The 27083-nt window shown below is 47.9% G+C and overlaps 2 protein-coding genes across 8 annotated transcripts in view; both read right to left on the reverse strand.

Moving 5' to 3' along the window:
- Positions 1-27083, reverse strand: part of LOC135233747 (uncharacterized) — a 789909-nt gene that overhangs the window by 457815 nt on the left and 305011 nt on the right. The window lies entirely within an intron of this gene.
- LOC135233680 (uncharacterized) lies at positions 1218-12939 on the reverse strand. Its single transcript, XM_064297484.1, has 10 exons — positions 11227-12939; positions 8326-10929; positions 8063-8137; positions 4196-4412; positions 3874-4054; positions 3470-3553; positions 2950-3067; positions 2498-2551; positions 1899-1923; positions 1218-1501 (listed from the first exon to the last, which is right to left on the reverse strand). The coding sequence occupies exons 1-10, from the start codon at positions 12157-12159 to the stop codon at positions 1218-1220; spliced, it is 4575 nt and encodes a 1524-aa protein (XP_064153554.1). The 5' UTR covers positions 12160-12939.

The raw sequence follows: 27083 nt of genomic DNA on the forward strand, positions 1-27083 counted from the left end.
GATTCAATTTTGGTGGTCAAAGGTAAAAAGATCAAGGTCACTGTGACCTCACAAAACACATTTTTGGCCATAACTCAAGAATTCATATGCTAATTATGACAAAGTTTCACACGAATGTCTAATACGATAAAATGATAACAAAAAATGAAGTGATTACATTTTATATCCAAATGGTCAAAGGTCAACTTCACTGTGACATCATAATGTTCTGCAAAAACATTTTTCTGGCCATTATTCAATGCCATAACTCAGGAACAGAAGGGGAGATTGTGACCATATTTCACATTTATTGGTCAAGCATGTGAACACACAAGGAATTTGACTCTGTTTTTTGTTTTTCTCAATAAACTTACACACTAATAGACATACAGCAGAACAAGAACAACAAAGCTGAGGCAAGAGGAAAGACAATGAATAACAAGCTAGACAACAACAAAAGGAATAGTTTTCAAATATACTTAACTAGGGAGGTTTGCTTACCACTGTAGCTGAGAAAACGATCTTGCGATGAATGGGTGAAGAGCCAGGGCTGAAATACTGGAGAGGTGATGAGCTGATTGAAGGCAGGTGTTGGATGAGCTAAGTCATTTTGTTCATAGAACAGCAACCCAAATCCCATCATGGTCACTGTAATAGAAGCAGTTTGCCATACATGGATTTTTGGTTGCTATACACATGGTCTAGTAAGGAACCACCATTATGAGTTGGGAATTTCGCATGCTGTTGAAAGCGCAGAATGGTGCTCAGTGAGGAGGTCAAGGTTAAAGTCAACAATTATTGATGGCTTGCCAGTTGCACCGATGAACTGTATTAAGTTGTTAAATGTGTTGTGGAACAGAGTCATTGAGGAGCTGGGTGGTCTGTACACAGTTACAATACACAGTTCAGCATGGTTTGGGGTCTTGATGTTAACACACTGGAATTCTACACCTGTGTCATCCAAAGCCAGTTCACATGTCTGACATTGTACTAATGTGTTGACATAGGTGCATACTCCTCCACCACTACCCAGTTGGTGATTTTTTCGTACAAGCTGAAAGTTCTGGACAGCATATGTACTGGATGTGTGTTTTGATGTGAGCCATGTCTCTGTAAGGCACACTGCTGAGCACTCCTCCAGGAATGGTAGGCACAAAAGATCTGCATGGTGGGCAGGTAAAGACCGGATGTTTTGAACAGCTATGAGTAGTGGGGTCTGTGTTCAGTGCTGCTTCAAGTTATTTGTGAAATGTGCACAACTGCATGTCTTGTCTCATCCGATCTAACTCTGACTTCACCTTAATACTGGATTTCAATTTCTTCCTGTCGAAGTTGAGCAGAAAGAGACCTTGAAGAGACGGCACCCTGCTGATAGCCACGTAGCACTGGCCATCTGACGTCCTGTCCTGCATGGACACCACAATCTGCTGCACTGTCAGCCCCTGTACCTTGTGTATGGTGGTGGCCCAACTCAGTTTCAGGGGGAACTGCTGGCAGGTGATCTCCATTCCTGATTTCTTCCCTGATATAGAGAACTTCACATCTATTACTGTGATGGGTACAGCTTGTGGATGTTGGCTTATGTTGAAGGAGTTTGCCTGTCTTGCCTCAGCACTAGTAACCTGGTCATTACATTACATTTCAGGCATTTGGCAGACGCTGTTATCCAGAGTGACATACAACAAAGTGTCTAACCATAACCAGGGACAAGTGTGTTGAAAACCCTAGAGGGATGTACAGTTCCAAGTGCAGGGAACGGCCGCGTAGTTTAACTTGGACCCTGTAGGGTTAATCTGTTGGACACAAACAAAAGCAACAAAAAAGCAGTCTATGCAAATAATACAGGCAATAATTAAACAAGTAGGCACAAGTGCAATAATTAAAATAAACAAAAATAAACACCTTACCTAGCTACATACCTAAGCTTACATAGCCAATTAGAGACTACAGGGAGGTAGGGAGGGTTGGGGAGAGGTGCAACCTGAAGAGGTGAGTATTCACTCGTCGCTTGAAGGTGATCAGGATTAGCTGTTCTGACCTCCACAGGAAGGTCATTCCACCATTATGGAGCCAGAACAGACAGGAGACGTGACCGGGAAGCGCAAGTGCGAAGAGGGGGAGGTGCCAGGCATCCTGAGGTAGCAGAACGGACGGGACTAGCTGGTATGTAGAGTTTGAAGATCTTATGGCGGTAAGCTGGGGCTGCCCCCTGGACTGCCTGGTATGCTAGGACCAATGTTTTGAATTTGATGCGAGCCACAACAGGCAGCCAGTGGAGGGTAGTGAGCAGGGGGGTGACGTGGGAGTGTCTGGGGAGGTTGAAGACTAGACGAGCTGCAGCATTCTGGATAAGTTGCAGGAGTCTGATAGCAGATGCCAGAAGGCCAGCCAGAAGAGAGTTGCAGTAGTCCAGGCAGGACAGTCCCATTGCTTGGACCAGGAGCTGGGTCGAGTAGGTGGTGAGAAAGGGACGGATTCTCTGGAGGTTGCACAGGAAGAATCTGCATGCCTAGCTTACCGCTATGACGTTCTTGGAGAGGGACAGCCTGTTGTCCATCACCACTCCGAGATTCTTAGCACAGGGTGATGACGTCACTAAGGTGTCCCCTAGGGAAATGGAGAAATCAAGGAGGGGAGAGGTTAGACCGGGAATGAAGATTAGATGCGAGCAGAGACCTGTGTGTCCAATGGGAAGGAGAGAAAGAGTTGTGTGTCGTCAGCATAGCAGTGATAAGACAAACCGTGGGCAGAGATTACAGGGTCAAGGGATCTAGTGTACAGGGAGAAGAGAAGGGGATCGAGGACTGAGCCTTCAAATTCGGCACAAACGTCCACCCATGAGTCCAGGTGGACGTTTGTGCCGAATTTGAAGAAATTCCCTCAAGGCGTTCCTGAGATATCGCATTCACGAGAATGGGGCAGACGGACAGTCAACCCAACTGTTTTGGATAAAAAAGGAAGGGGAGATACCAGGTGGTAGTTCTGGGTGATGGAGGGGTCTAGAGTGGGCTTCTTCAGCAGTGGGGTGATGTGGGCCCTCTTGAAGGATGAGGGGAAACATCCAGAAGACAAGGAGGAGTGTGATTGCCTGGAGGAGAGATGAGGGGATAGGTTCAAGAGCACAGGTGGTAGGGCGTTGGGAGATCAGGAGCTGGGAAACATCAGAGTCTGTGAGGGAAGAGAATGCGGAGAAACAGGGGGAGGGCATGAAGAGGGGGGAGGGAACAGAGAGGGGGGTGGTCGCAAAGGAGCTGCGGATGTCTGCAGTCTTCTCATCGAAGAAAATTGCGAAGTCATCTGCAGCGAAGGAGGACTGAGGTGTGGGAGGAGGCATGCTGAGGAGAGAGGAGAACAGTTGACAAGGGTTAGTAATGGAGTTATGAATTTTAGTTTGATAGGAATTTGTCTTGGCGGCAGTGACAGCAGAAGAAATGCCGTCAGGAGAGACTTATAGGATGAAAGGTCGGATGGGTCCCTGGATTTCCCCCACTTCCTCTCAGCAGCGTGGAGGCTGGCCCTGGAGGTGCGTAGGGTGTCAGACATCCATGGACTGGGAGGGGATGAGTGTGCTGGCCTAGGGACAAGAGGACAGAGAGAGTCAAGTGCTGAGGAGGGAGATGAAATTAGGGTGGAGGATGCAGTGTCAGTGGGGAGTTTGGAGAATGACTGAAGAGGGGGGAGGGAAGCAGTGACTCTGGGAGCGAGAGAAGAGGGTGAGTGGGAGTGCAGGTTATGACGGATTGTGACAGTGGGGGTGGGAGGAGGGGAGGGAGGATGGGGAGCAAGAGGGAGGGAGAAGGAAATGAAGTGGTGATCAGATGTATGCAGAGGGGTAACCGTGAGATTAGAGCAGGAGCAGTTCCTCAGGAAGATCTGATCAAGGAGGTTGCCTGCCTTGTGGGTTGGGGGGAGTGTTGCAGGGAGAGGTCAAAGGAGTGGAGTAGTGGTAGGAAGGCAGCAGACTGGGAGGCCTCTAGGTGGATGTTGAAATCTCCCAGGAGGATCAGCGGGGTGCCGTCCTCAGGGAAGGAGCTGAGCAGGGTGTCTAACTCATCAAGGAAACTTCCCAGGGGCCCTGGAGGACAATAAACAACAACAATATAGAGGCTGGTAGGGTAGGTGATAGAGACAGGGTGGTATTCAAAAGAGGATATAGACAGGTCAGAGAGGGGGAGAACAGAGAATTTCCAAGTGGAGGAGATCAACAAACCAGTACCACCACCACAGCCAGTTGGCCAGGGGGTGTGGGAGAAGGAGTAGGAGGACGAGAGCGCAGCAGGAGTAGCGGAGTTGTCTGGTGTGATCCAGGTCTCGGTGAGGGCAAGGAACTGAAGGGACAGGAGGGAGGCATAGGCGGAAATGAAGTCAGCCTTCCACGTAGCAGGTTGGAGAGGTTCCGTCGTCATGGGGGGCCACGTCGCTGGAAGTGCCTTCTGCGGGGATGAGAGCAGACTGGTATGGGGTGCTGGCACATGGGCTGGCAGCGTGCAGCCACATACTCTATAAAACCCACCACAGTGCCCAATGCCCCATTCACTAGGTCGTCTGTCACATCTAGGTCTCTGGTCAGCATAACTCGGGCACCTACTGCTACAGTTAAAGTTTCTGGCAGTCCTCCTGTGTACCGTGGGTCACTCTTTAGCCGATACTCCTTCAGCAGACCAGGTTTTTTATCAATTGCCACTAACTTTCTGGTGGTCCCAGGTAGCTTTGCCAACTTTCTTTTGTAAACACCTCACAGCTAGACCAATGGGGGTTTGTAACTGGTGGGGGAGGCACAGCGTGTTGTAAGAGGGAAATTAAACTGGGACCCAGAAAAGGCTGACATTTGAACGAGCCAGCATGCTGGGACGCAGCGTGTACTTCAAAGGACCCGAGAGCCTTGTGGTAAAACAATAAGTCACTCGGACTTCCTCTGAATGGGCAGGCCATTTGGCTCTCTGGAATGTTACCACCTGGACACAACCAAGATAAGGGGAACTAGTCTCTTTGTCTGTGGTTGTGGGTGTGGGTGTTTTGGGGTCGTAAAGCGTGAAGCGACCGGCACCTGGTGGGGGCACTACATGGGACAGTACCACAATGCCCACATATGGACCCCTCTGACATTACACTTTGTATTTCTTTTCTGGATCTGGACTATAAACCATCTGTATATCTTATTTACAAATCCCAGAAAACCTTACAAACCATGCACATGTGTTCATTGTATTATTGTATTATGCCTTATGTAATAATAACATGGATTGCGTGTACAATGGTTAAACAGAAGGGTATTTTCATGACAACTGCACCATAATATTACATCCACTTGGCATGTTTGGAATGTACATGTTCACAATAAATCAAGCCATTGAATGAAATATGTTTCATACCAAATAGAATTTGAAAAAACATAGTTTCAATAACTCAGGAAAAACCTAACACAATGGAATGTCCTCTCTGGTAATCATCTCCTTTTCCCCATTTCCCCACCAATTGTTTTAACAACCTCCTCCAAATGGTGGGGGCCGGAATTAGAGATTTATGATTCGGACAGGTTAATTTATGGCAATGCCGCCTAGACCAAACGCGGGATTTGGCTTAAAAGGAAGGGAGACAAAGCAATCGAGGAAGATCGTAATCGACTTCCCTCAGTGCACATACTAGGCTATGTGTTCTGTGTAGAGATAGACAAGGAAGATCGTAAACGACTTCCCCACATTACACATAATCTGTGTGGTGTGTGTAGATTCACAAGGAAGATCGCAATCGACTTCCCGCACTACGCATACTCTGTGCTCTTTTACTCTGTATTTATGTTTTTAACCCTTATCATTGATTTGGAATTGAAGATAATAACCTACCTGCCTGTTAAATAAATTCTTCTGATTTTAACTTGCGTGGTCTTCATGACTCTCTTCTTTTCAGCCGAAATTCCGTTTAAATACTCAGGGGGGCAATTATGACTAGGACCTACTGATCAGGGGTCTAGTACAGTAAACGTCTTTAGTGGGGTCTTCAAGTTAGATAGGTGACCACGATCTGCCCGCTAAGGGATTGGTGGGATCGGTTCTGGTGTTGTTTGGCATAAGAGAACCCATGGGCGTTGTACGCTGGTTCTCCCCAAATTCGCCTTAAGGAGCCCGATAGATTCTTCACCGTCCTGGGCTCATAACTGTCTATGCACTATCCATGTAAGCCAGGCATGGAAGGCATGTATTATGGTGGTCAGCCTCCTACCCTCTGGATTCTTCACCGAACTGAGATTTAACAATAATGCTAAACCCGGGAGCATATATTGAGGAATAATGGCACAAGATAGAGTCGAGTGTAACCACTCCCAAGTTCCACGTATAGTTAAACCCAAATTTTAAATTATCATGTAAAATGGAGTCAGATTAACACGAGAGTAAAACATAGTAACTGTTACGCTTTCTTGCTGTAGTCACGGATAGATCGGGTGTGTTGTTCCGCGTATTTGTGAATATTCTGATGCTCCCATTGGAATATTGACAGTCCGGCGACAGATCTGATATATCTCTGATGACAACATAGCCCCATTTACGAACGGAGAGTAACCTGAATGCTACTGATCCGTTTCAGGCCAGCTTTAAGCGGGATATGAAGCAGCGCCTTCATATTTAACCCGTGGCAACGGAACCAGTGCATTCTTAATTATAATTGTGCCCTGTTTTTACGAACAGAGGAAAATAACTAACATCTCCGGTTTTGAATCACACCAGCCAAGGGAGAACACGCGATACCTTCCCCTCCAGCTACAAACCCTCATTGGTCTAGCTGTGAGGTGTTTACAGTGTTTTCCCTTGGCTGGTGTTAGTCAAAACCAGAGATGTTATATATTTTTCCTCTGTTCATAAGAACAGGGCACAATTATACTTAAGAATGCACTGGATCCGTCGCCACGGATCAGATATGAATGCGCTGCTCCATATCTCGCTTAAGACTGGCCTGAAACGGACCAGTAACATTCTTGTTACTCTCCGTTTGCAACGGGGCTATGTTGTCATCAGAGATATATCTGACTTGTCGCCGGACTGTCAATATTCCAATGGGAGCATCAGAATATTCACAAAGAAGCGGAACAATGCATCAAATATATCTATGACCACAGAAAGTAAGCGTAACAGTTATTATGGTTTACTCTTGCCATTATCTGACTCCAAATGAAATTAGAATTTAAAATTTGGTTTTAACTATACGTGGAGCCTGGAATGGTTACACTCGACTCTGTCTTGTGCCATCATTCCTCAATATATGCTCCTGGGATTAGCACTATTGCTAAATCTCAGTTCGGTGAAGCACCCAGAAGGTAGGAGGCTGACCACCATAATACATGCCTTCCTTTGTGCATAGATAGTTATGAGCCCAGGACAGTGCGCATTTATCGGGCTCCTTAAGGTGGATTTGACAAGAACCGGCGTATAACGCCCATGGATCCTCTTAAGCCAAAACACCAGAACCAATACAACACCAATCCTGTTAGCGGGCAGATCGTGGTCGCCTGTCTAACTTGAGGACCTCACTAAAGACGTTCGCTGTACTAGACCCCTGATCAGTAGGTCCTAGTCATAATTGTCCCACTGAGTATTTAATCGGAATTTCGGCTGAAAAGAAGATAAAATGGATTAGAGTCATGAAGACCACGCAAGTTAAAAATAAGAAGAATTTATTTAACAGGCAGGTAGGTCATTAGCTTCAAATTCACAATCAATTTAAAATATGGAAGGTTTTAAAATATAAATACAGAGTAAGAAGTTCTTACCCAGCCTGTTTAGCTACACATGAAATCACAGAGCCTGCGCAGTGTGGGAAGTCGATTACGATCTTCCCTGTTCAGCTACGCACAGAACACAATGCAGTGTGGGAAGTCAGTTACGATCTTCCTTGTCTAGTGTGGCACCGCACGGGGCATGACGGTGCAGGCGGGGTGGCACAGAAATGCACAGACCGGAGGTTTGGGGAAAAATAGCCCAACAGGGCCTTTTATTAACCAAAAGTATATATACAACTCCAAACCAAACTCAACAACAAAATCTCCTGTCGGAAATTAACTTAAAGTAAAGCGAACAAAATTATAAATAACGGTGTCCGGGAGACCGCTGGGGGGATCCCTCTTCAACGCAGGAAGAGGGATGTTGGCCTGTGTCTCCGCCGGATTCTGCAAAAATAGGAACAAAGTTATTTTACAGTTTTCACCGCTCTCCGGCCGCCCAAAACCCCTCTCCTCAAGGGAGACAAACGGCCTCCTTTTGAGCCCCCAGCCATCTCCCTGGAGTGGCGGCAGCTGTGTGGCCTCATTGATTGCAGGTGTGCTGCCTGCCAATGAGGGAGTTGAGGAATGTTCACTCTGCCGCTCTCCAGGGTCCTGTGGCTGGGCTTCCTAGTTGGGCGCTGTCCTAGGTCCTGAAGAGGCGGCCTGGTGGCAGGTTTCGGCTGATGCCTATAAGGCTGGGAGGGGCACTGTGGAGCCATGCCCCGATCCACGCCACATTCCTCCCCCCTAAGCGAACCGCCACCAGTGCTGGCTGCGGCTGTGGAGGAGAAATGAGGGATAAAACGCCGGTAGTACCCGGCCAGCCCCAGGAAGGCACGTACCTGGGTCTTGGTGGTAGGCCGGGGCCAGTTCTTCACGGCCTGCACCTTCTTCTCTTGGGGCTTGAGCAGGCCCCGACCGATGGTGTAGCCCAGATACTGTGCCTCGTTTTGCGCTATGCAGCACTTGGCGGGATTGGCGGTGAGGCCAGCTTGTCGCAGCGCCCCCAAAACAGCCTGGACGTGAATCAGGTGGTCGGCCCAGGTGCAGGAGTGGATTACCACGTCGTCCAAGTAGGCTGCTGCATAGCGCTGGTGTGGCCGGAGTACGATGTCCATCAAGCGCTGGAACGTTGCAGGGGCCCCATGGAGCCCGAACGGCAGGACCCGATACTGGAACTGGCCCACCGGGCTGGTGAAGGCAGTCTTCTCCTTGGCTGACTGGGTGAGGGGGACCTGCCAATAACCTTTGGTTAGGTCCAGTGTTGTGATAAAGCGGGACTCACCCAGTCGCTCGAGTAGCTCATCCGCCCGGGCCATGGGGTATGCGTCGAAGTCGGACACAGCATTGAGGCGTCTGAAATCGTTACAGAAGCGCAGGGAGCCATCGGGTTTGGGCACGAGGACTATGGGGCTCGACCAAGGGCTGCAGGCCTCCTCAATGACTCCCATTGCTCTCATCCTCTCAATCTCCTCCACGACGGCCGCTTTCCGTGCCTCCGGGATCCGATACGGGCGTATGTTCACCACGGTGCGCTCCGGTGTACGAATATGGTGCTCCATTAAGGTGGTACGACCTGGGAGAGGGGAGAACACATCACGATTTTGGTCAACTAGTTCTCTCACCTCTTGGACCTGGCGGGGGCTCAGGTCAGCACCATATCGCACAGTCTCCCGGGGCGCAGGGGTTGTTTCTTCTGTGGTGAACATCGCCGCCGTTGCTGCTGCAGGACCCTCTACCCACCTCTTGAGCAGATTCACATGATACACCTGCTGCGGTTTCCGGCGTCCGGGCTGGTCAACACGGTAGTTCACTGGTCCCAGTCGCTCTTTGATAGTATAGGGTCCCTGCCATGTGGCGAGAAACTTGTTTTCAGGAGTGGGTACCAGCAGAAGGACACGGTCACCTGGCCGGAACTCTCGGGGTTGAGCGGGCCGATTATATGTCCGCTGCTGGGCGCGTTGAGCTTCCACCATGTGCTCTCTTACCACTGGCATGACACTTGATATTCGGGTGCGCATCTCCTCCACGTGTTCGACCAGGCTCCGGTGCGGTGATGGCTGTTCCTCCCAGGCTTCTTTGGCGAGGTCCAGGAGTCCCCTCGGCCGCCGCCCATACAGCAGCTCAAAAGGGGAGAAGCCAGTGGAAGCCTGGGGCACCTCCCGAATGGCAAAGAGCACATACGGCAGGACCTTGTCCCAGTCCTTGCCGCCAGCAGCGACTATCTTCCGGAGCATCCGCTTCAACGTCTGGTTGAACCGCTCGACCAGCCCATCCGTTTGCGGGTGATACACCGACGTACGGAGATGTTGTACTCGCAGCAGGTGACATGTGTCTGCCATTACCTTGGACATAAACGGGGTGCCCTGGTCCGTAAGGATTTCCTTTGGTATGCCGACCCGGCTGACGAGGTGCACCAGCTCGCGAGCAATGGCCTTGGAGGTGGCGACGTGGAGCGGCACAGCTTCTGGATAGCGAGTGGCATAGTCCAGGATGACCAGGATGTAGTTGTGTCCCCGGGCTGACTTTGGCAGGGGTCCGACCAGGTCCAGGCCGATCCTTTCGAAGGGGGTCTCTATGATGGGGAGAGGGATTAGAGGAGCGGGTGGTGGCCTTACCGGGGAGGTGCGTTGGCACACCTCGCAACTGCGGCAGTAATCCTCCACCGCTCTGCGCATTCCTGGCCAGTGGAAGCGGTCTGCCACACGCTCTAGGGTCTTCTGCATGCCCAGGTGAGCTCCCAGGATGTGTGTGTGGGCCAGCTGTAGGACGGTGGCCACGTACTGGTGGGGTAGGACCAACAGCTCCCGGACTTCTCCCCTTCTCGTGGTGTGGTAGTGCAACAGTCCCTGTTGCACTGAAAAGTAGTTTGCTTCCAGGGGTCCTTCTCCCCTCTTTACCCCTTCAAGGACCCGAACCTGGCTCCAGCAGTGGCGCAACCGGTCGTCCTGGACCTGCGCTGTGCCGAACTGTCCTTTGCGTTGTGCCTGGGGAGGGAGATTGGACAAAGTTACAGGAAGTAAGGGCTCACCTTCCCCATCTGCTTCTTCTGCGGCCTCGCCTACTCCAACTCGTTCCCCGAGCCAGGCGGCATAGGGTTGGCCTGATGGACGGACTCGGGGTTTGGCTCGTCGGGACCCTGATCCGGTTCCCTTCCGTCGGGCTCTTCTGCCCCCCCTCTGGACGGTTCTGGCGGCCTGGTACAGGGCGTCGAAGCCAGGGTAATTACGGCCGAGTAGTAGAGGGACGGGGAGTTCTGGCACCAGACCGGCCGTGACTGCCCAGCAGCCTCTGTCGCTCTGCACGTCCAAGCCAACTGCCGGAACCTGGTGTACGTCTCCATGGACGCAGGTGAGAGACAGCTTTCCAGAGGACGTGGCGTGACTGCTGGAGAGCACCCGGGGTTGGATCAGGGTGACTGCGCTCCCGGAGTCGAGAAGGGCCTCCCAGGGTTGTCCACCAATGGTCACCGGCCAGCGGAGGGGCGGGGTCACCTGGTGGGCTTCTAATTGCTCCGCAGCCAAGCAACTCCGTCCATGGGGCAAGCGAGCTGGAGTGGGGGCCGGGTCGGTGGGCATGGACACATCAGAGGGCGATTTTCCAGAGGTGGGCAGCAGGGTGGGCATTTTCCCTCCCCTTCCAGACGGAAACGGGAAGTGGGACGTCCACGCATATCCGCCGTGGTCGCCTGGACCCCGGGCCTGGGCCGAGTCTGGTGGGGTCGGCTTCCGGTCACCTCCAGTCCGGGGACGGAAGAGGGGGCGCTCGGTCAATCCTGCCTTCAGCATCTCCTGCGTGGCTTCGACTCGCTCCACCAGTTCCACCAGCTCTTCCGGGCTCTGTGGAGCATGCTGCCCAGCCAGCTTCTTCGCCTCATATGGCAACGCCCGGAGGAACCGATCCATGGCGACCCGGTCGAGGATCTGCCCCACAGACAGGCTTTCGGGTTGGAGCCAACGGGTAACTAGCCTCCGAAGTGACGCCATCTGGCTGCGCGCGTTGACCCCCGGTTGGTAGGCCCAGGTGGCGACCTGTTGTCCAGCGGATGTGGGGGATACACCGGCTCTGGCTAGTATCTCCCTTTTTAGCCTGTGGTAGTCTTGGGCTTCTGCTGCCCCCAGGTCTTGGTACGCTTGTTGGGCCTTGCCGGTGAGGAAGGGAGCGAGGGTGTCGGCCATCTCCCGGGGGTCCCATAACTCGCGCTCGGCCACCCGCTCGAAGGTGTGGAGGTAGGCCTCCACGTCATCGGCCTCAGTCATCTTTGTCAGAACGTCTTTAGCCTTTGTTCTGCCAACTGGGAGTGGCACGGCCGATGCGTCGCGAGCCTGGACCACCTCGGTGAGCCGGCTGACCTGTTGAGCCATGACCTGGGCAGCTTGCTGTTGTCCCAGGTTAGCCTCCACGAGCGCCCGCAAGAGGTCCTCCATATTGCAGCTAAATTGGGGAACACAAGACTAACGGGGAAGGGGGAGGGGGAACAAACAACAAAAAAATTTTTTTTTTTTTTTTTTTTTTTTAAATTCTACCGCAAGAACGAGTGTAATGCTTGAGCTCGAGGTAGTTAGCTGCAGTCTGCTATTACTCCGTGCCTATGCCCGCATTCTCCACCACTGTGGCACCGCACGGGGCGTGACGGTGCAGGCGGGGCGGCACAGAAATGCACAGACCGGAGGTTTGGGGAAAAATAGCCCAACAGGGCCTTTTATTAACCAAAAGTATATATACAACTCCAAACCAAACTCAACAACAAAATCTCCTGTCGGAAATTAACTTAAAGTAAAGCGAACAAAATTATAAATAACGGTGTCCGGGAGACCGCTGGGGGGATCCCTCTTCAACGCAGGAAGAGGGATGTTGGCCTGTGTCTCCGCCGGATTCTGCAAAAATAGGAACAAAGTTATTTTACAGTTTTCACCGCTCTCCGGCCGCCCAAAACCCCTCTCCTCAAGGGAGACAAACGGCCTCCTTTTGAGCCCCCAGCCATCTCCCTGGAGTGGCGGCAGCTGTGTGGCCTCATTGATTACAGGTGTGCTGCCTGCCAATGAGGGAGTTGAGGAATGTTCACTCTGCCGCTCTCCAGGGTCCTGTGGCTGGGCTTCCTAGTTGGGCGCTGTCCTAGGTCCTGAAGAGGCGGCCTGGTGGCAGGTTTCGGCTGATGCCTATAAGGCTGGGAGGGGCACTGTGGAGCCATGCCCCGATCCACGCCACACTAGCTACACACAGAGCACAGAGTATGTGCAATGTGGGAAGTCGATTACAATCTTCCCAGATTGCTTTGTCTCCCTTCCTTTTAAGCCAAATCCCGCGTTTGGTCTAGGCGGCATTGCCATAAATTAACCTGGCCGAGTCAAATCTGGAATTTCGGCCCCCACCATTTGGAGGCTGCTGTTAAAACAATAATTGGGGAAATTGGGAAAAGGAGATGATTACCAGAGAGGACATTCCATTGTGATAGTTTTTCCCTGAGTTTCTGAAACTATGTTTTATTAAATGTTATTTGGTATGAAACATATTTCATTCAATTTATTGAATTTCCCTGAATACGCCCATACCAAACATGTCCAGGGGATGTAATATTATGGTGCAGTTGTCATGAAAATACCCTTTTGTTGAACCATTTTACATGCAATCCATGTTATTACTACATAAGGCATAATACAGTAATATAATGAAAATATGTGCATGGTTTGTAAGGTTTTACGGGGTTTTTGAATATGATAAACAGATGGTTTAGAGTCCAGATCCAGAAAAGAAATAAAAAGTGTAATGGCAGAGGGGCCCACATAAGGGCACTGTGGTACTGTCCCGTGCAGTTGCCCCACCATTTGGCCAGAGGCCTGATGACCTTTTCACCCTTAATGGTCCCAACACACACACACCCACAACCCTAGACAAAGAGACTAGTTCCCCTTATCTTAGTTGTGTCCAGATGGCAACATTCCAGAGAGCCAACGGCTTGCTCACACAACCATAAACAACCAGTCCAGTTCCCCTTATCTCAGTCTTGTCCAGAGGGTAACAGTCCAGAGAGCCAATGGCCTGCTCAACCAGAGGAAGTCCGAGTAACTTATTGTTTTACCACAAGGCTCTCGGGTCCTTTGAAGTACAGGATGAGTCCCAGCGTGCCGGCTCGTTCAAATGCCAGCCTTTTCTGGGTCCCAGGTTGACTTCCCTCTTACAAAAATATTAATTGCAGTTTAGATAGCTTTCAGCGTACTGTCAACCCCATAATAAAGTTGCCATTTCATCGTAAACAGTCGTGTCTGTTTTTTCATTATTTTCGCGCTGTATACCAACTGTGTGCGAACAACTGAGTACTCAGTTAGGCAACATTTATGGAGCCGGTCATGTTTGTAGTGGCTACTCCATAGGCAAGGGGTGTATTTCAAATTAAATGAAAAGATGGGCAGTGGCGAGGATAAAACGTCAGTTTATAATTCAAAACGGTACCCGCCGATTAGCACGTATTCAATATAGCTAGTTACACTCGTTAAAAGTACATATCTTTAAACGAAAAAAAACTACTGATACTTTACATATTGCGTTATTCATTAACACTGTACCACTTTATTTATATACCAACTCCTGTGTACCATTTTCCTATGACATGATTTCAGTTTCCAATCCGAGAGAGTAGCCTATACTAGATTGTCATCCGCCATTACCGTTGTTTTTGACCGTTTTCGCGAAAGGAATTATGGTATTTTTCCCAGTCGGAGCATGCACGGATGCACACTTCAAATTTTGATCAAATGGAGTGCGCATCCGGGTACTTTATCCGTGCTCCGCACTACCGAACTTCAGTTTGGACTCGCACTCCAAGATGGAGACATGCTCGCTATGCGCACTCAGAGCATGGAAGTATGCGGTTTGGGACACAGCCCATGACATGCTTGTACTCAGTAATGTATTGCGCAAAAAACAGATATTCCACATTCTGTGCAAACCTGGGATCTTTGTTCAGCAAACGTGCATTGAAGTATTTTGTGGCTGACAGCTTCACTGCTCTTTGTACCTGGAAGCCAAACTCTCCAGTGGGGAACAGCTGAGGGAAGGCCAGCTCTTCACAGTGTTCATCCATCATTATTGCCACAGGTATCCTTCCTTCACCAGGTGCAATGCTGTAGATACTGTCAGAGTTAAGGCTTTTTTCAGGGGCCTGTACACGTGTCAAGTTGCACACCTCGCAGTTGCGCTACAGGATTCACATCTGACTCCTGGTCTACTTCTTCACTCTCTTCAGTGTAATTTGTTTTTTCTCCAGAAAGAATTTCATCATGCTCTTAGGAGCTGGTGTCAGTCTCTCCAGTATTGTTTTCCCCTGTTGCATCCCTGTGTGTGGATAGCCTAACTAACTGCTGCTAAGTCTCAGGATCCTTAGATTCACAGTGCTCCTCCCAGGATTGGTTCTATGGTGTCCCAGTATAAAATGTGTTTGTCCCGTTTTAGCTTGCTCAAGGCTGTCTTTATGCAATGAGGTCTGATGTTCTGATAACAAACATGGTTCTTGTAAGTCAGCTTTCTCTTCAGTTTCACTACTGCACCTCTTATCCCTGGCTGCTTACCCCTAGGCAGTGCTACAATTTTCATAAAAGGATGTCTCTTAGCAAGAAGTCTGCATTGAAGTGTTGTAAGGCAGCTGATTTCTTCTGGAACATCCACTACACCCAGTTTGTTGGCAACACTATGTGGAGGCATCTTTCTTTTCTTAAGATAGTTATTACAGGTTTTGCATATCCACTCAATACCTGCCGATGGCAATATGTGCATTCATATTTGGGAGAGGCACTGTGAGGATGACGAGCAGCAAACAGGAGGCCAACAACAGAACGGTATCGTATCATAAACCGATATGGCTGGATGGACAAATACCACCTAGTGATACGTGCATTAGTCTCCCGCATCTTGACCAGCCATTGCAGTGCTCGGTGATCTGTCTCAATCATGAGATCTCTGCCCAACAAATAGTATTTTAGGGAGTCCAGTGCCCACCTAACCCTAAACAATCCTTCTCCACAGTTGAATACCGGGTCTCTCTCAGATAGAGTTTCCGGCTGATGTAGGTGACTGGGTGGTAGGCACCTGGCTCTCCCTGCAAAAGAACAGCCCCAAGACCAACCCCGGAGGCATCAGTCTGGGCTGTGAACGGCTGATCAAAGTCTGGGCTCTGAAACAGGGGCTCCTTGCACAAGTGCTCTTAAAGTCCTGAAAGGCTCTTTCACAATCCTGAGTCCATTTCACCTTATTGTCCCCAGACGTTTTGGTCAGCTCGGTCAGAGCAGCAGCCCTGTCTGAAAAATCAGGGACAAACCGCCTGTACCAGCCCACCAGGCCATGGAAAGACCTCACTTCCCTCTTAGTCGTCGGTGTAGGGCAGGCAAGGATAGCCTCCACCTTCCCCACCTGTGGGCAGATTTGTCCATTACCCAAGACATATCCCAGGTACTCCATCTCCTTGCGGGCAAAGTTACATTTCCAGGGGTGGAGGGTCTGGCCAGCCTCCTGGAGTTTGGCCAGTACTTGCTGCAGATGGGACAGATGTTCTTCCCACGACCGGCAATGAAGATGACAATGTCGTCCAGGTAGCGGTGTACTTGTTCATCCCCCAAAGCACTTAGTCCATGAGCCGTTGGAATGTTGCTGGGGCCCCATGCAACCCAAATGGCATCATGGTGAACTGGAACAGTCCAAAGGGAGTACGGAATACCGTGTACTCCTTGGACTCTGGTGACAATGGGACCTGCCAGTACCCTTTACTGAGGTCAAGGGTGCTGATGTACCTGGCTTTCCCCAGTCTCTCGATGAGCTCATCAATTCCTTAGTCTCTCGATGAGCTAGTCCATGGGATATGGATTGAACTTGGAGATGGTGTTGACGTGCCTGAAGTCAATGCAGAAGCGGATGCTCCCCTCCTTCTTGGGGACTAACACCACTGGGCTGCACCACTCACTGGAGGACGGCTCGATGACCCCCAGAGTGCGCATCAGCTCTACCTCTTTCCTCAGGTCTGGCAACAACCTCTCCAGGATCCTTTAAGATTTCTGCCTCGCTGGTGTATCTTCCCTCAAGTGGATCTTATGTTGCACCAGTGCCGTGTATCCAGGTCTTTCTTGAAACATTTCCGGCACCAACACTGCCTTCAGCTCCCTCTGCTGGTGAGTGGACAGGTGTGTGAGGTCAAATGGCGATGCCCCACTGCCTGTTGGGAAGTACTGCTCAGCCGTCTCTTCCTCCTCCCAAATGGCTCTCACGTACAGCTGCTGGCTCACCGGCTCTGGATGTGGCTTCCACTCTTTTAGCAGGTTGATGTGGAAGGTCTGGAATGGCTTTTGGCGGTCGGGTGTCGCAATCTTGTAGGTCACTGGGCCCATCTTCTGGTGAACCTTGTAAGGTCCTTGCCACTTTGCTAGCAGCTTGTTCTCACTGCTTGGGAGCAGCAGCAAGACCTCCTGACCTGGGGTGAACGTGCGAGACCTGGCCTTCTTGTCATACCAGGTTTCCTGCCTCATCTTGGCTTCCTCCATGCTTGCTTAGGCCAGGGCTGTCATATTCTCCAGCTTGTCTCTCATCTGGAGGATGTGTGTCACCACACTCTGGCTGTCTGGCTTTCCCCCTTCCCAGGACTCCTTCAGGACATGCAGGGTTCCTCTGACATATGCCCATACAAAAGTTCAAAGGGGGAGAACCCTGTCAATGCCTGTGGAACCTCCCTATAGGCAAAGAGGAGGTAAGGCCAAATCCGTCCCTGTCTCGTTGATGAACTTCCTCAGCATGGTCTTCGTAGTGCAGCTGAAACGTTCAACCAACCCGTCAGTTTCAGGGTGGTAAGGAGTGGTCTTAATAGCCTTAATCCCTAGCAGCCTATAGACCTGAGCGAGTTGTTTAGATAGGAAGTTGGTACCACAGTCAGTAAGAATCTCCCTAGGTATGCCTACCCTGGAGAAGCACTGAATGAGTGATATGGCAATGTATTTGGCTTTTGTTTGTTTGAGGGGGAATGCCTCTGGGTAGTGGGTTGCATAGTCACAAATGACCAAGATGTACTTATTGCCGGACTTGCTCCTCTCTAAGGGACCCACTATGTCCATAGCTATCCTGTCAAAGGGTGCCTCTACAAGTGGCAATGGATGTAACGGGGCAGGTGAAGGGCCTCTGTCTGATGTGATCTGAAACTCTGGGCAGCTTTTACAGTATGCAGTGACCTTGGTGTACATGTTGGGCCAGTGAAATCTAGCAGCAATGCATGCATATGTGTTCTGTGCTGCTAAATGCCCTGACTAAGGAACTGAGTGGCCTACTTCCAGAACTGTCTGCCTCAAAGACTTGGGTAGCACAATGCGCTCTGTCTCCCCCTGTCTGTGGTACAACACATCACCTTTCAGGGAAAAACTTTCCCCTCTCAGCTCATGCTGACTCTCAGAATCAGTAGACACTTTGTCAAAAAGGGGTTTTTGTGAAACATCCTCTTTCTGCAACTGAGCGATGTCCACTGGGGTGTCACAGATTACAGGTGGAAATGGCTCGGGCAGGGCTGACTCGCTACTCTGCCTCACAGTGCCTCTGAACTTCTCCATCCTTTTCTGCTTCCTGGTCTTGGATGGATCTAGGATGTGTGGAAAGGGTAGGTGGTCAACCTGGACATGATCTGGTTATGAATCTGATTACCAGATTGCTCACAGTTACCAAACTCGGCCTCCCTGTACTCACCAACTCTGACAGAATGGGGGTATCCTGACCCAGCACAACAGTATAAGGCAGATCTTTAACCACTCCTACCCTGTGGAAGTATGACTGACCCTGTACAACAACATAGACATCAGCGGTGGGGTAAGCTTTCTCATCCCCATGAATACAGCGAATACCAACACCAGAGCCAACATTCCACCAGTCTTGCTGAACTTTGTCCTGTCTGACAGGAATCTAAGAGCTTTCTGTGTCAACTAAGGCCTCTAAACACTGACCATTTACCACAACAGGAACTAACTGCTCTACACTATTTCCCTCCCTGTCTGACTCGGGCCTGGGAACATAGCACATATTTGCAGGTTTGGACTTCTTGACTGGGCATGTGTACTGAAGGTACCCTTCCTCTCCACAATTATGGCACGTTCTGGGGCTGGGCTTGTGTGATGGTGGGTACTCTTTGGGTGTAGGCTTAGAACTGGGACTATGTGAGGGCGAATAATCTCTGGCGGACTTGTTAGGCTTAAACCTAGACCACTCCCCCCTTTTCCCAACCGACTTACCCCCACTGCTGTTATTCCAGGCGAAGTGGTAGTTCTTTGGGCGCTTCCTGACCACCACGAAAGCCTCAGCCAGCTGTGATGCCTCCAAAGCGCTCTCTGGGTTGTTCTGTCAGATCCATACTTGCACCTCGGGGTTCAGCATCCGCCGGTACTGCTTCAGGATGATCATCTCACCGATTTCCGCCTTGGAGTGCCGGCTGGGTTGGATCCCCTTCTCATACTGCATCTTCAGTCGGACGTAGACCTCTTTTGGCGTCTCCCCTGGTCGGATGTCTGTGGATCTGAACTGCTGCCTGTAGGTCTCTGTGTTGATTTTGTACTTGGACAAGATGGCTTGCTTCACCCTCATCATAGTTCAACGTGTCGTCATAGTCCATAGCTACATAGGCGCAACAAGCTTTCCCTGTTAGCAAAGGGATAAGCCGTATTGCCCAGTCATACTTCGGCCACCTGTACGCCCGAGCAATGTGTTCAAAGGTGACGAGAAAATGTTCAACATCGTCTCCATCTTCCAATTTCTGCAGCTTGGGTTCCCTGAATGTCACTGGCTGCTGTCTTGGGGACTTGTGAAGAGAAGAGGTATGCCCGCGTTCTGGCTGTGCCCACTCCTCTTCTTCCTCTTCCCCGACTTCTGAGCAAACCTGCCAGTTCAGTGCTGGAGTTGTTGGAACTGGTGTTGGAGGCGGCCCCATCTCTTCTCCTGGTGCTCAGCTTCTTTGTCCCTCTGATCGTCTCGGGCCTGCTGATGGTGCATGAAGGACTGGAACATCATGGACAGCTCCCGAACATCTTTGTCTTTCGACACAACAGCACCCTCTGCTGTTGGGATGGGGGCTTCGAACCTCCTTCAGCCATCTTCTTTTCACCAGTTGATCTTAGCCACATACTTGGTCATCTTCTTTTATACCCTTTTAAAAATAATTTTTCTGTGTCCTCAAGCCTCCTGCAGGCGCATCCCACTTCTGACACCACTTGTGAGGATGACGAGCAGCAAACAGGAGGCCAACAACAGAAATAGGGTGAAAAGTGCTCAGATTTATTAACCGTGCTGTACAAAACTAATAAAGTATCAAATATTTACAAAAGAAATCAAAAATACATAAACATGAGGCAATTAGTCCTCTCTGTACTAGGCTCTCATCTAGGTGTTCTCTCACCCACAGCCTCTCTTGACTGAACTGACTGAGGTGCTTTAATAGGCTCTTCCCCCCTCAGACCATACCATTAAGGAAAATAATCAATTAAGACAAAAATGGTAATAAATGCATTAATCTCATCATGCATATGCCGAACATGAAAATAAACAATAATACTAGCCGGCAAACATGTTACTAAACAATATAAACCTTATAATTAACCAAACAATCATTGCGTATCCTCCTCCATGAGAACTGCGTGAAAAACTCCATTACCCACAATGCATAAGGCAGCGACTGCGCAGCGCATACCTTTGACCCCCAACACTGTGACAGACAATGAGGTGAGAGGAACTGAACAGATGTAAATGGATGTTTGTTAACCAGAAAATTACCCTGGCTCACTGAATAGTCTACAAGTTAGTGTGTGCACCCGCTGAAATGTAACTAGACAGTTCGCAGATGTTAACGGTAAATACAAAATGTTTGAATATATGTAAACCGACACGGAGCTAGCGCCTCCGATAACGTTCTTGTTAGATTACATTACATTACAGGCATTTAGCAGACGCTCTTATCCAGAGTGACTTACACAACTTTTACATAGCATTTTTTTAAAAATTTTTACATTGTATCCATTTATACAGCTATATACTGAAGCAATGTTGTTTAAGTACCTTGCGCAAGGGTACAACGGCAGTGTCCTACCCAGGAATCGAACCTATGACCTTTTGGTTACAAGCCCAGTTCCTTACCCACTGTGCTACACTTGTTATTGTGATAAGTGGGTCAGACAGCTGTATTACATTGATCATGAAACAATAAACATACAGAAACAAGAAACATATTTTGTGGACATTGAAATTAATACTTGAAATGTGTTTGAAGATACGCGCCTCCACTTGCTTCCTCATAGCGAGGTGGGATGCAACATTGGGGTGGAGAATCAACGGAGACTTATTTATCCGTCACAGGCACTCTTGTGCAACCAAAACTTTCTTATTGTATCATAACTTGTACATGGGTGCCGCTTATTTTTCTTCAACCGTGCTTCCCTCATCTTTTCTTCTCTGCATATTGTCTGCCTCTGAGATTGCTTCCTAATCCTATCCTGTTCTGCTAAGAATGCTTTCTTCTCACTACTCATTTGTTGCCTGTTTTTTTATCTTCCTTGTGCAATCATTTTCTGCAACTTTTCTCTTCTCCTCCAGACTCATGGCACTACGCGATGCTGCTTTTCTTCTCTTGTCATTTTCTGCAAATCTTGCTTTATCTTCTGCATCATAGTTCATTCGTTTCTGTCTCTTTCTTTCTGTCATTTTCATTATTTTGTTCCATCTTGTCTCTACTCATTGTTGCTTGCAGTGCTGCCTTCCTTTTACTGCTGTCTTTGATAACTTTTTAATTACTTTCCTGAATCCTTTTTTTTTTCTCAAAACGAATTGAACAAAACAGACATAACCCAACATTTCTATTTAGTACTGTGGATAAATTAACTAAAAAATAATCATCAGAGTTTTCAACTTATCCGTCCAATCTTAGCAGCAATGACTTTATAAACTTTTTCAATCAGAAAATTGAGGCTATTAGAGAACAGATATCCAAACTGTCTCCATCATGCACTATTCCTGTTCATATTAATAAACAGCCCTGCACCTGCTTACAACAGGAAGATTTACAGACAGCGGTACTAAACTGTTTTACGCCCATTAGCATGGATGAGCTATCCAAACTAGTTATGTCCTCAAAACCGACGACCCGTCTACTCGAACCCATTCCTTCAAATTGGGTTAAAGAACTATTTCCGGTACTAGGCCAGCACATACTAAAAATCATTAACACATCCCTAGTTAAAGGATATGTACCTGAGTCACTAAAAGTGGCAGTTATTAAGCCATTATTGAAGAAGCCAAACCTAGAACCTGATAAAATTGAAAATTATAGACCTATTTCAAACTACTGTCAGTCGACCGTATCTCTGTGTCGGTTCTTGGTCTCCTCGACCTGAGTGCAGCTTTTGACACAATTGATCATGGAATTCTACTGGACAGACTCCAGGCCTGTGTTGGACTTCATGGACAGGCACTCGCATGATTTGGATCATACCTATGTGACAGGAAACAGTTTGTCAAATTAAAAGAAGAAGAGTCCAGCTCCTCAATAATGAAATATGGTATTCCAAGGATCAGTACTAGGACCAGTACTCTTCTCGCTATATATGCTATCACTTGGTAATATTATCCAGGCACATGGCGTAGAGTTCCACTGTTATGCGGAAAATACACAGATTTATATTTCAATGAAACCTGGCGAAGCACTGCCGCTTTCACGTTTAGAGGCCTGTATTGTAGATATCAAGGTTTGGATGCTTTGAGAGTTGTCGGGTCTCCCCCACCTCTGCGGTCCAGCCCCTCTTTCATCATTGACTCCACCCTGCCCACATCTGTCACCACCTGCTGCTCCCCATCACCGCTACCCGGCCCCACCCATCATCTGAGCCACATCATAAACCCTATAAAACTGACTGACATGTTGGTCACCAGTCGGCACCCTGAGCCGACCAGAGGATGGGTTTCCCCCTTGAGCCTGGTTCCTTCAAAGGTTTCTTCCCATCTGCTACAGGGAGTTTTTACTTGCCACTGTTGCCTTAGGCTTGCTCCTGTGGGGGTTTAGGCCAGGGTTGTCTGTAAAGCGTATTGTGACAACTGCTGTAAAATATGCTATACAAATAAAATTTGATTGATTGATTGATTGATCCTCCAAATAAGGCATCTACACTTTCTTCTCTCTTTGCCCTACACAGTTCCTTCCGCCATGCTTGATCACTGAAGCACTGCCTTCAGTGGTGCATGCCTGTTTAGGGTTTTCCAGGGGTGATATTAACTGGAATAATTTAAAATGGATTCCTGGGAATATGTAAAGATGATGCCAACTGCTTAATGTGTTGTTTCACTCCTTCCAGATCTTTGAATTCCATAAGAACAGCATGTCTTTCTTCTGTGCTCATCCCCATTTCATCTCTGCTGTGACAATCAAATAGATAGTACTTCGCACAGCAGACCAGTTGTGTAGCTTGGTGTTCCCATCCCAACTGTGACAAACATGAATGGCTGTAACACTGAGGCTTGATACATGCTCGCACTTACATCTGCCATATCCATGTCTGCAGCTAAGCCACCAACAAAGGGATGCAGTTTCTCCAAAACATAAGTCTTACCTTCCAAGTCAATGTAATTAGGGTGTTCTGTAATCATTAAATATTCTGCTGTTGTGCTTGAACATTTCTGCAGTTTTGTACAATCTTTAACCATTTTCCAGGATTATATCAATGTCTGTAGTGTTCACTCGCTTCTCCCGTGCCGACAAAAAAAACTGTAAAACATTGCAGGTGCATTGTTTTCCTGCAGCTGTGCCATAACGAATGTCCCCCTGATGGAAGCTCCCTCTTGCAATGAGTAGCTCCATTGCCTGCTTCCGAGCTCTTTGCATGCAATACCTCCTGTCCAGGGCACGCTGTTTGTGACTCTTCTTCTTGACCCTCATTCTGTTTTGTTAATTCTTCCTATACAACCAAAAATGACAAAATACTGTCACAAATTAGTTATATAACTACAGCATTATTGACATCCCATCCTATCATTTTAAACATAATTCCTAAATTTGGCTGCACAAATTCAGTGTCTTGTACATTTTACAAAAGTCAGCATTATGTGCTTCTCTACAATTAGAGGTGCGACAACACCTCTGACATAGTATTTAGAATATTTTTACGAATGGGAAAAACTCACATATGTATTTAAATTCAGATTTCACTCTAAATAAAGCAACCTAAGCATACACCACATTCTACAATTTGATCCCGCTGGAAATTAATGTTTACTTGCTTGGCTTTGGCCTCTGTTTTTATATACTTCATTGCACTTTTTCACAATGCATACATTCAGAGCTGCTGAATTACAGACGGGTAGGCGGAAGCATTTGGAAATTGTGGGAGCCAATGCGTCTGTCTTGAGAGACTAATCATTCAGTAACGTAAGCTAATATAGGTCTACTGACAGCTCATATTTCCGTTAGAGTGTAAAATATGACACGGAGAAAGGAGAATCCTTCACCTTTTCCGCTGCTTTCAAAGCTTCCAAGATTTGAATCAACGGAAGGGGATGGCCTCCGGGAAAATTTTGAGCTTTTGACTGTAAGTTGTAACAAAAGATTTAAGTTTAGGTATGACCAGGGGTTAAATTGGGGGTGGACGTGGGTGGACAGCGTCCACCCTCCTTTGGTAAATAAATAAATCATTTTGACCGGCAGTTTTACAAATAACTATGACAATCCAGTCCATTTTTTACATGCTCCAGTCCATGTGTTCCCTCTAGCCAGTTACTCGCTCAACCAATCAAAAATCCGAAGAAAAAAACTCAGGAGGAACAGTCGTTTATATAGATAGGCACAGAAAGAAAAATATCGTTGATTGTCTTGATTGTTTGGAAGCGGACGCGGTAGGTAATTTCATTAGCATGTAATTTCATCTATGCAACATTTTAAAGAGAGATGAATAAACAGCCCCCACGAACGCCGGCTATTATTAGCGGCAACTTTGATTACTTGAGCAAAATCATCAGGTTGCTGGTCAGCAGCTAAGTTAGGATTGAATATTTCCCACATACATAACGTTTTATTCAGCGGCGACTGGTGACTGGTGAGCTGAAAATTGGTGGGGCGCAAAACTGTCCTTTAAACAAATCATTTATCTCAACCTGTTTTCATTAGTAATTTTCCTTTATTATCAAGCGTGCCAACGATCGGACTAATCAAATGGCAAGTAGCCTAAAGTAGGCAGTATACTTCGTACGAAGTAGAACTTTTTGAGCAAAACGAAGCAATCAGAACAACTGACGAACAAAAAGACACAGTGTTGTGTGTTCATACGGTGCAGTGTGCGACGGCCTCCAGGGAGAACTTTTTGAAAAGTTCTTTCTTGTTCTCCGACCTCCCCCTCTCAGCTATTGATCCAAATATCACATAGTTGGTTACATCACGGTTGAGAGATCAGAGGGCTGAATTCACATGCTAATGTACGGAGAGTCAACGCCAATCTCTCTTCTGTAGAGATGGGGATTCTGTGAGTTCCCACATGTTTGATGAATGGTGCTACTCGTTTCAGCAAGTCATCAAAACACCTAGCACACATTCAGAAATAAGAGAAAGTGGACCCCCTCGTCTTAACTCGCATTTGCCGAATGTACAGACAAAACTCTCCATTCTCTGTCCTACTCTGATTTAGAAGGCGAACGTACCATCTTCTTCGCCTTTTTTTCTTCTTTTGCATGGCTAGGTAAACGAAAGCCACTTTAAACACTTTAAACTTTTTGTTTTGTGTTGTGATCTCGCATAGCCCTTCTCTTTATACATCCATGGCGTAGCCACGAGACGGAGGTCTGGTTGACATTCCAGCCCCGGTTAATAGCTGCCTCGTAATTGTTCACGCCCCAGCGGCATGGAGTGACTTTAAACGGTGCGGTGTTCTCACTGAGTATACCGACAACAGTGTTTGTGGACATGTTCGCCGGTGGTTCTCAATCCCGAAGTTCTTTCTTCTTACCGAGCATACTGCCAGCTTTACACACAGCGTCTTCATACTGTGTTAGGGGGATTAAATCATAAATTCAATTTATCCGTTAAAAATCCGTTTTAATCACCAAGTAGTCTACACTTAACAAACAAGATACACCAGTCTGTTATCTACCATCCAGCAAAAACAAAACCTGCACTTTTGTTTACAATCTACGCATTGCAGATATTTGCCATGAATACGAATGCGGAGAAAGAAGTGCATGTATCCGCAAATAATGTTGATTAATAATGTGCGCAATTTTGAACTGCAAATGAAAGTAAATGTAGGATAAGGCCTAGACTACTCGATAAAACTGCCTATTTGGGGAGAGTTGGCTATATATGATAGTATTGAGTAGCCTATTTTGTGGATTAATTGTATTGATACTCACTGCTTGGTGATTAAAACTGATTTTTCTAAATCGCATTTATCATTTTATCTCCCTAACACAAAATGCGAAGAAGCTGTGTGTCCCTTTCCAATTGATTAGTCAGATGTTTGCATGCTTGTTAATCACTGAAAATTAATTAAAACAGTTTGAGATCAATGATTAGTTTAAAGGAAAGTTTTGCGCCCTACCAATTTTCAGCTCACCAGTTGCCGCTGGAATTATTTTGTTTCAATTCGACAGTTTAAGAAAGATGGTTAAAGGAGGAAGAAAGGGATGACAAAAGAGGAGGATGACAGATTATTTTCGTAGGTAAAAAAAATTCTCAGCATTAATGACACTCAATAAACTTGAAATATTTTATGTAAAAGCTTGCATCAATAGAATACATTGTTTTCCTTAATTACAATTATGTGCACAATACATTAAAGATACAACTATTTTGAGCTGAGACATTGGTTTGTACCTTTTTTCACCCACCTCCCACCGGATCTCAGGGTCCACCCACCTCCCAAATCCCAATTTAACCCCTGGGTATGACGTAGCCTATTCGCGTGTATTAAAATGAGTGTACCCTGTTTGTGCATTTTCTACAGTATGCATGTGGTGATGAAGCACTGACCCGTGACCACTGACCCTTGCCCCAAGCCCCCGGCAACAGCAGACCGCTCTAGCCGGGGTTGGAGGAGATGATGCAGGCGATGCGAACATAAACAGAAGCGGGGTAAGAGAGCTGGACTTCAGGCTAGGCTAAGGGCTAAGCCAAACAAACCACCGCTACCAAGTCTGTTTATGGGTAATGTCCGATCCCTGGAAAACAAACTTGACAAACTTAAACTAAGACTATATACACAGCGACAAATCTGGGAATGTTGTGTTTTTATCTTCTCTGAGACATGGTTACAGGACAACATACCGGACTCGGCCATCCAGCTGGACGGACTGTCATTATTTCGGTCGGACAGAACTG

This window comes from Anguilla rostrata, chromosome 10 (assembly GCF_018555375.3).
Source record: "Anguilla rostrata isolate EN2019 chromosome 10, ASM1855537v3, whole genome shotgun sequence".
In the NCBI taxonomy this organism is placed as follows: domain Eukaryota; kingdom Metazoa; phylum Chordata; class Actinopteri; order Anguilliformes; family Anguillidae; genus Anguilla; species Anguilla rostrata.